Source organism: Xiphophorus maculatus, chromosome 10 (genome assembly GCF_002775205.1).
Source record: "Xiphophorus maculatus strain JP 163 A chromosome 10, X_maculatus-5.0-male, whole genome shotgun sequence".
Lineage (NCBI taxonomy): Eukaryota > Metazoa > Chordata > Actinopteri > Cyprinodontiformes > Poeciliidae > Xiphophorus > Xiphophorus maculatus.
Genome location: NC_036452.1, coordinates 6,689,322 through 6,699,603, shown reverse-complemented (window position 1 = coordinate 6,699,603; position 10,282 = coordinate 6,689,322). Strand labels below are relative to the sequence as shown.

Below are 10,282 nucleotides of genomic sequence, written 5' to 3'. Positions count from 1 at the left end.
AATGATCTCATATTCTGAAATATTCTAGGGCAGAGGTGTTTTTGCTCTCAGTCCAGCTCAATAAAACTTGTTATGTAATATTTTGTGAAAAGACATCTTAGTATTTCCAAAAGGAAATAGATGATCATTTTTAAAGAACCACCATTTTATTTCGGTTTTTAGGTTTAAAACAAAGAAAAATATAAAGCATTTACAAAAAAAGGGGGTGCTGATGTTTACTTTAAAGTGGTGTAAGAAAAAAAACCAACACTGTTTCCAACATAATGATAAGGGAAAAAATAATAAATATTACTCATACTTGAGTCATGTTGTTATGGAAATTTGAAGCAGGATTTATAAAATAAATAAATAAAAAAAAATACTGCTAAAATCTGCATTTGTTGCATCTACATTTACAAAAAAGAATGTTAGTTCTGCACTAGATTCTGAGCACTAATAAAACAAGAACAGACTACTATCACTCAGGATTTGTCCCAGATATTTATAGATTTGATGTATTTGTCCAATAAAAGTCTTTGAATGTTCGTTACAATGTACAGAAATATTTGTGTCACTGCCAGAACTTTTTACCTAAGCAGAACTTCATCAATCTCACTTTAAGTTGTAGTGAAGAAAGAATCCGCCTGCCGTTTTGTGCTGCTGAACAGGCTCCACCAGAGGTCGCTGTTTGACAGTAGAATATCACAATGAAGAGGAAATTTACTGGAACTGCGTGAGTCTAAATTAAAAGTTTAGAAATCAGTCAGATCCCATTTTGATCAAGGTTTTGTATTTAACACTAACACAGATGTATTTTTGAAACAATCGGTGCAACACAGGCTTGCTTTTTATGTTATAAATAAATCAAAACTTTTAAAAGAAACACACAATTTAACATCTATTTAACCCAAAATCTCTTCGAGTGACGTAAATTCACATTAATCCCATGTGGGAATTGATTTATGATTTATGATCAATAACTAATGCAACCTGAACTTCCTTTGAATAATCTATTAAGTGGAAAAATATAATTTATAAGACAGTTTTAAAGTTAATTATCACATTGGACAATTTCTTAAAAGGTTTTGGTGTTTAAATGCATGGTTGGAAAGTTCATCAGGCTGAATAAATTTACGTTTGAAACAGATCTCATTAGCTGGCAGCAAATCACCTGAAAAAAAGTTTATTTGGCGCATTTCCAATAAAATCTCACATAGGAAATACCAACATTGTGAACAGGAAGTGAAGCTTATATTGTGGAGCAGCATCCTTCCCTTTAGTTTGACTTTTCAATCATGCTAAATCTCCTATAGTCATGGTCATATTTCAAATGGATGTTACTAATCCTGCAGAACATTTTCAGAAAAATCACCAGCCTTTAAATTTCAGCTTATAAAATAATAATATAAAAAGATTTTTATCTTGTCCTGCTTCATCTTCAGCAGGTGCTCAAGAATGTCTGCACTGTGCCTTAGATATCCATAAAAAATGTAAAATTTAAATCTCATGCTAAGTTTTGATAAAACTAAAGTGATGTATCTTTAAAAATAAAAGTATAAAATCAAGCAGAAAGTACATGTCAAATTCTTACAATAAATAATAAGTTGATTGAACACGTTTGAGTTCACAAAAACTTTTATGCATCAGAGTGACACTAAAAAAACTTGGACTTTTATTTTAAAAACAAATAATTCCCTTTTAAAGCAATAAAAAAGGAGTTTGGAAGTCAGTTTATTACACATTCATATTTAAATCGTTTCTTCCTTAAGAAGTTCCAGGAAGTTTTCTGAGGCCATTTTTATCCCATGTTTTCACTTCCCAGGAAAAAAGAAATAAATTTAACTGTGTACTTCAGTTCTAGTTTAAAGTAATCCACATCACACGATTTCTGTTAGCTTATTTTTTATTGTTTGTTTGTTTGTTTGTTTTTAGACATGCCTTGTTAACTTTAATTGATTTAAATCCTCAACATATGTCAAAGTTGTCTGTGGTGAAGGAGGATGTGAGTCCTTTATTCAAAGTAATATTTTGTGGGTTAAACTATTTATGCTCCGATAAAATCAACCATAACATCCTCTGATCCTGAGCAGATTTTTACAGAAAAAAGCTGTGTGTGGGTAGTTTATGGGACCCGCAGCTCAGGCTTTGTTCAATAATTATGTGTGAACGTTAACCCTTTCCTCTGTTCTTGAAGTGATTATAATACGGTTTCACAGGATACACGCTGTAAAATGACCACAGGTTTGTGGCTAGAACATTGACTGCACAGCTGTGTCTCAACATTTCTCTCTCCTTTTGCTCTACTTTGTCGTAGCAAAGCCTTTACGGTGATATTACAGTGACTCTGCATAAGTTTTAAAGTGTAGACGACGTCACACTGACCAACGCCAACAGCTCTGCAGTTTGTGGGGAGTTATTGCTCAGTGCCAGTGACTATTTTGGACTTCTAAGTGGAAACATTTGCAAAACCAAATGGCCTAAGTAAGTAAAGAATTGCAGCCTATAATGTTCTGGAGTTTGGAGTCAGTAGTTACCATTACTTAAAATGAAATTACAAAAATAAATTTGCTAATGGAAACACGCCGATTTCAAAAAAGTTCACGCTTTTCGATAAAGTTTTTGCACTAGGATGAGGTCAGCCGTATCAAAACCCTTTTTTTACATCACGCCAGTCACGTGATCACTACAAGTGAAACCAACGAAGAAGACGAAGACAGGGAGTAGTAGGAGGATGATAGTTTGCTTCCCACCCTCTTAAAAAACTTCACATAAGTAGCTGCTCTGAAGTATAAGAGGCCTGGTGCCCCAATGCCTGAATAAGACGCTGACTATGGGGGAATATTTCTGCCATAATTCGAGAGCACACATTTTCAGTCTGGAAGGAGGATTTTGTGCTAACATTTTCAGTTTGACAGCAAAGCTTTGTGTCTTCCTTCTCAAAAGTTGTAATGCTTGTACTCAAAACTTCTGCTCTCTTTCAAATATTCACTGTGCTTTCTCAAACTTTTCTCCTCGCCTCAAAACTTGTCTCTGCTCGGATCAAATCTCCGCTTGAAACCTCTCTGCTCGCGCTTGGAACGCAAAAGTACCGTCGCCTAGCAACCTCTCAGCCAATACAATGAGAGTGTTATACTGGGTGCGTTTGTTTACTTGTAGCGGGTGTGCCTGCATGGCTACTATCGATTATAGCAGAAAATTGACGTCCCGTCTGATGTTTGAAGTATATCTCATGTAACTGTTTACATCCGTCGCTGCCATGAATTTTAGTGACTTATTGGGTGAACAACCTTATTCATGTGTGATTTTAATTTTCTATTTAATGAAAGCATTAAATAGCATTCGTTTTGAAATTGAATCTGTCATGCTTTTTTGATGTAACTTGCTGGAGTGCAAAAAATTGCAAAAAAAGGTGGAAGAGGTTTGAATAGATTGTCTTTTGGTTGTCCCAGTATCTCATATCCTGGGACCTGGCAATTTTGCCAAGTATATCTGCACTTCCTGGATGGCATCAGCTGTGGCACTTTTGGTCTGCCTGCCCACTTCGATGTTGCCAAAAGTTAGCTTAAAAACCAACAAATTAGCATTTAAATTGGCATTTGTTGGTTTTTGAACTGCAACAGATCTGACATTCTTTTGGCAGTGCATCCCGTGGACAGACATGCTTCCTAATAGACACGATTTATGTCGTCAGTGTCAATTCGAAATAGTTCCTGTATAGGTCATGTCACTTTCTTGTAGCGATATGCGCACCGACACAGGGTTTCGCGCCATGAGCTTTGACACATCGGTGTTACTGGAAACCTTCAAAAGTCAGAACTGAAGCAAAAATGTTCTGAATACGTCAAGTATCTAAACACTTTGAATAACAGGTATTCACCACCACTTTTAAATCCCTGGCTAGTGTGCTGGTTTGTTAGGTCTCCATGCTACTGGTTGTAGGCAACATTTTTCTCTACTTCTTCCTCCTCATTAGAAGACAAATCGCCAATAAATCTGCATTTTATGTTCTTCTATTCAAGTTGGAGACTTTGCAATCTCAACTTTCTTCTTTGATCGTCATTGTGTCGTCATTGGGTCTTGGGGCAACATTTCCCTCTTTGGAAATTTTTAGAAGTCACCTCAGTTTGGCTTCTTGTTGCTTTTTTTATATATTTTCTAACTTTCAGATATAAAATGAAAGCCTTTTAAACACAATATTTATATTGGAAAGACATGAGGGGGAAGCAAGACTTTATTCTGGTCTAAGCAACAAAATTAATTGTAAATCATACAAAACAACTATTTTCATCAGTGAGATATGAAAGACTAGTAAAAATGCTTCCTCAGAAATATTTCTACATATTTACACACACATTATTGTTTCGTGACAGTAGAAGGCTGCACATGACTTGCCACTTTCTCTCAAAAAGTCCAGTATTTCATCCTCTACTCTTTACTCAGTAGCATCAGTCTTTTCCTCTGTATGTGATGTTTGTGAAGGTAGACGTTGCTCCTTTATAAAGAGGATTGTGCCCCTGCAAAGAAAACACAAATTAGGAAATTATCATTTAAGTTTTAGTAGGAGAATGTAGATTTGAAAGGTTGAAAAAAAAGGTTTAAATGCCTAAAAACAAACAAAAAAAAAGCAATTAAATGCTCAGTGTGTGCTAACACATCTTTTATTCTGTGACTTTAGTGATTCAATGGAAATTGAGGCTTGTGAGATTTGTGAGACCACAAAGAGGCCAATTACCAGAATAGGATGATTATCGTTGGCTAATTTAAACCCAGCCCTTCCTCTGACTGCCTTTTGTTCAGCTGGGAGTAACAGCAGGACACTAAATAATTAAAACAACACCCTCAGAAAACAGGCAAATGGCTGAGTGTGTGGCCTTTTAGATGTTTTAGTTAAATACTGTGCCACCATTCGGTGTTCTGCAGATGTGCTAATTCAGAAAAGCTGCTTTTCTGCACACGCCACCCACCGTGTCCCACTTGGCCCGAGCGCGCTCCTCCTCGAATTTGGCAAACTCCCGCCTGTCGTGGATGGTAACCAGCAGCTTCCAGATCAGCAGAGCGGCCAGGCCGAGGAACAAAATGGCTCCCGCCACCGACAGGAGCACCACCAAAATGTCCGGACCCTTGGGGCAATCTGGGCGGAAGAGGAGGAAGAGATAAAAGATGAAGAGTAGTGGAAACGCAAAGGAGGTCAGGAAGAGGAAGTGTGATATTACAAATATGTTTCCTCCACGTGTCACTGCGTCCGACTTTTAAGTTTGTTGCAAAGGTCATACGTGCTGAACTTTTTAATTTTTTCCAGCAACATATTTCAGTATAATTTCTGAGTGTCTTCAAATCAAAATTTTCTCTGGACTCATTAATAGATTTATTTGTAGATTAAGATATTTCCATGTGCATGCTTTTATATTTAGTCATATTTAAATTATTTACAATTTCTAGGCCTGTCACAGTAACAAATTTTCCTAGACAATAAATTGTGCCAGAACTTATTGTGATAAACGATCATATTGTTGTCTTGAGACCAAGTAATATAATAGTAATAATGGCACAATAAAGCAAGAAGACATTGTCAATGATCAATCTACTTTAAATTCTAACGAACATTAAACACTGGAACTGGACGGCATTTTAAACATCCAAAATAAATAAAGAAAACAACAAAAACAACAAATAAAATGAATGATGAAGTCTCTGTAAACAAAATTATCTTTCAAAAAAACGGGCTAGGAGAGACCAAATCATCAGACTGAAGACTTTTATCGTTCAGTTTTTGGTAAAAAGAGAGAAAAGGTTTGGTTACCTAGCAACAACTTGTTTTCATTCAAAGGACTATTTTTTTTCTGCGTTTGAGTTATTAGAGTTATTGCTTCATGAAGGTTGGACAGCACCAAAACCTTCAATAACTATTTTGTTATTACTAATTGTTAGATTTTTTCCCCCATCCTAATTATTACAGTTCTTCCTATTTGTTTTGAATATTAATATATTTTCAATCTAAATCGTATCTTTTGATTCGTTTCTTCATTCATATCCAACCTCCATTAAGAACAGTTCTTCCGATGCTTCTAGTTGTTAATAATTTGTAACATTTTGAAGCTGTAGTGAGTCACCTACTCCAATCACTCATTACACAAGCTGAAAGAAACCCATATTAAGTCCCGTAACATGAGTCTTCGAGTGGATACTGCAAACATGAAGAAGGTCTTCTAATCAAATGGGGGGAAAATTGAGCCATATAGCCTTTTTTTAACATGTACAACAAAATCAACAACTGTGTTTTTTTATTTTTGTCAAAGTCTAGGCCAATTGAGAATCTCTGACAGAAACAAATCAATGGTTTGGTACCTAATTTGCATGAATAACAGTTTCTTTAACAGTTAAATAAACAAGAAGAACAGAGGAAGGGCTGCAGTGGAAAATACTGACATCTTAGAGCAGAGGCCACAGCTTTCCCTTCCCTCATTATGGTCTGGGGAAAAAAATGCAACAGGAATCTGATTTGAGGGGTTTCAAAACGGACTGACAGCGGTACTCATTAACATGGAGCATTCCTTCACCAGAGCGAAAGACGACTCGACTTGTTGCGTTATCGTCTGTGTTTTTCCTATCATTCATTGTCCAGGGGAAACTTGCTATTTAAATTATCCACCAAATTCGTCTCTCAGTATTTACGATGGAAGTAAAAGACTAAATACTGCTGAATCATTTCTTGTTTTATCCCAACATCTTATTAAAAAAATTCCTTAAAAGTTTGTAAGCTCCTCAGAAAATCATCTTGACGCTTTTATTAACCCTCTGATTTTGTTGGCCTGTAGTTCCAGGCTATAATGGCTCCTGGAAGATGTTTTCCTAACTGCAGCCTTGTTCCGAGATGTTTGGCCAAACCAGAGAAGCAAAGACAATACAAGTTCAAGTTGTTTAAAAGTTCTCAAAATCTGTTGGTTTTGTCTACTACCATCAACTGACTCAACAAGGTCCAGGTTATTTATCACGATAGATATTTGGACTTAAACTCAAATGAGGTAAAATGCTTTAAACAGTTGTATTTTAATGAATTATGATGACCAAACCGCAGGCTAGTCGGATGTAGCATCAGCAAGATTTAACTGGATATTCCACACCTGTTCAGGTGGCGAGTCACAAAAACAGTTTCAGTTTCTTTTATGGATAAAGACATTTCAAGTTTCCCCTTCACTATTTTGGGGTGCAGGTTTTTTGAGAACAACATGGAGTCATATGCAAATGGCAGTTTAACCTTTTCCAGACAGCTAGATAGCTAACTATCAATTAATTGCAATAATTCTGTACGTAAAACACCATTGATCAATCATAATGGCTTCAGGAGCCCTGATCTGCATCCAACATTAATTATCTTTAAATATTTTTGTTAAGTCTGATCACCTTTTGAGATATTCATCGTTATAGAAATCAGAGATTAACTTAATATTAAAAATTATGTTGGGTATAAAATGACGAAGAAAACTTGCAGGAGCAAAAATGAAAAAAATAAAATAAAATAAAAAATCCAGTTTACTCAGAAGAGAATAGTCCCGTTTGTAGAAACTAATTTTTTTTTTCCCCACAAAAAATAGGTACCAATAAGCAGCACTGTAGCAGATTCACTTGAAATGTTTATGTACTTGTTCCCTTAAGCCTACAAAGCTATGATTTATTACCTTGGCGTTCCCAAGCTATTTAAAAGCACACAAATGTTACTGCCTGTAAATTTCTTCAATATTTTCTAAAGAAAATAAAAATAAATATGATGCTATTTAAAGGTGCAGTACGTAACTTTAAAAAAATACATATTTTAAACTGTACAGTATAGTAAGAGATAGATAAATCAAGCTCCTTCTCACAGTGCTAACTGCAGAAATACACAGCTCGGTCATAAACAACCAATCAGAACCATGAAGAGGGTCTTAGTGCTGTCAATCATGCTTGTGCATGTGCTGCTCACACTCTCCCCCTTGCTCTCTGCTAGGCTACAGCTTCTTCCTAGCATGGCCACCGATGGATAAAATGTTTTGCTGGGACGTAAGCTGTTTCTCTGCCATTAGCACACTAAGCTGCACGTACACAAGGATGATTGACAGCACTAAGATCTTCTTTCTGGCTCTGGTCGGTTGTTTTTGATTGGGAGCAGTGCATTTCTTCAGACGGCTTTAGGAAGATGTGGAGGAGCTGATTTTCTGTCTTATATCATACTGTCAAGACATTTTTAACAAATATGTATAAAACATCCATTTTGTAAAAGTTACAGACTACAGCTTTAATAAATGATAAGTAAAAATGATTTTGTTAACCCTACTTGGTCTGAAACTGAATCTTTTTCAGTCATGTTTATATATATATGCTTACACTAATCCTCCAAAGTACTCACTTTAAGACAACGTTGAACAAAAGCCACCTGGTTCTGTTTGAAACTATTCATATTTATCTTTTTTGGACGTTAATTTAAAGAAGTATTTATCTTATTGTACTAAAATCAATAAAATAAATAAATAAATTTTAAAAATCAAACTGCATGCGTGTGTGAGAATGTGCTTTCAGACAAAACAAATGCAGCTTGTTTGCAGCACTTTTGAGTAACCTACAACACGAACAAACTTTTACAGCAAACTTCAAAGCACTTTTCTTCTTCCCTTCCTCCTCTTGTTTTTACTTTGCTGCTTCCGACACGTCAGCTTTTGATCCCTTTAACCGCCCTTCTAACAGCTCAAACACATCTTACTAAGTACTTAAAGATCATCTCTCCAGTATAATTTATTTACTCTCATTATTTTATTCAGTTGTTGCCTTTCTCTCGGTTCGCTCTCTAGTCCCGCTGTCCTCTTGAGGATTTGTAAAGTCAGCAGTTTCCTAGAGGAGCAGGGCTGCTGTTTACAGCCCTGTTTGACACAGCAGGGGGCACCTGTGTTCAAGGCAATTTCCAGGGGTGCTTCTCTACCCACTCCTGTCTAAATTAAATACACACATTCATTAAAGCGATAGTCCGAAGGACAGAGTTTCTCCCTGAGCGGTAATGATCATTAAAAGCATGTTTTACACCAAGCGCTCTCTTTTCAGCTGCCAAACAAGCAGGTATCAGTGAGCCTGGATGAAGATAAACTATTTAAAAATATGAATAATGCTGCTGCATTGGTGGTTATTCAACATGCATCGAATTTTTACATTTATATCCAATTTATTATGCACATAACCTGAACCAGATGAAGAAAATTAATAGCTTAAGCTACTGCATTTCATATTTACAGTCTTTTGGAGGCTGTAAATGTTGCTTCATTATATTGTATCAATGTTAAATTGCTGTTTTATTATACACAAGGCAACCGGAGCTTTTGGTTCTGGTTCTGTTTTTATTTACTTCATCTTGACTTCATAATTTTGATTTTAACAATTGATAAGATAAAAAAAAGTCTTGTAAAGCTCTTACATGTTGATTCATTTGAATAATTCTCATAAATACATCAACTAAAATTAGCTTGCTCACTACAGTAAGATGCAGCCAGGAATATTTTTTGAAGTTATAACACCTAATAAATTAAATTACAATAAAAAATACTGTACTCTTACAATACATTTTACATTTAAGTCATTTTTCATTGTTCAAAAGCAAATCTTTAGAATTGTGCTTTAAGCTATTCATAAAGAGGAAGTTAAGGCTTAAAATTAAACATTAAAGTATTGGTACTTTGTAAATTGTCAAATGTCTTCTTCTGAAAACTCTAAAGTAAGTAATGCAAAAAGCTTAAAAAGAAAATCAGCTCATTATTGTGGCTTTCAGCAAATTTAAATTAATTTAGGTAATCCTAAATTATGCAAAAAAAGGAAAAGCTTAGTTTGATTTCATGTTTCAGTCAAAAAAAATTTATGTGTCTTTTATTTTACATATAAACAGTTGGTTAGAGCTTCAAAATGTTTGGAAACATTTTCTCGCTGCCCTCTCCAGCATGGTGGGCGCGTGTTGCTTACCCGGCTCTTTGACCACAAACAGGATGGATTTGCCGCTGGCGTCCTCGTAGTACTGGAAATGCTCCACGCAGTCGTTTTCGTCTTTATACGAGCAGTTTACCGCGTTCGTGTCATGGAGAACTGTGTGGAAAGGGTCGAGGAAAAAGTCCGTTTGTGCCCGTGTTTTTAGCTAAACAAATACAATTGTCACAAACACAACTAGAAATTAGGCTGTTAAAGATGAAAATAAAAGCACCTTTTACAAACAATCAGTATTTTTACCAAATACATTGCAATGTGTATTTAGATGTCTTGACATTGCATTGGTACAATAATCCAAACAGTGCTA

General features: G+C 35.6%; 1 protein-coding gene across 1 annotated transcript in view; it reads right to left on the bottom strand.

The window, feature by feature from the left end:
- Positions 1-4,192: 4,192 nt before the first annotated feature.
- itgb3 (integrin subunit beta 3) overlaps positions 4,193-10,282 on the bottom strand; it is a 28,498-nt gene continuing 22,408 nt past the window's right edge. The window contains exons 13-15 of the mRNA XM_023341566.1: positions 9,955-10,074; positions 4,944-5,110; positions 4,193-4,493 (exon numbers count right to left, since the gene is read on the bottom strand). Of these exons, the coding sequence (XP_023197334.1) occupies positions 4,425-4,493; positions 4,944-5,110; positions 9,955-10,074 (356 nt within the window). The 3' untranslated portion in view covers positions 4,193-4,424. The remainder of the gene's footprint in view (positions 4,494-4,943; positions 5,111-9,954; positions 10,075-10,282) is intronic.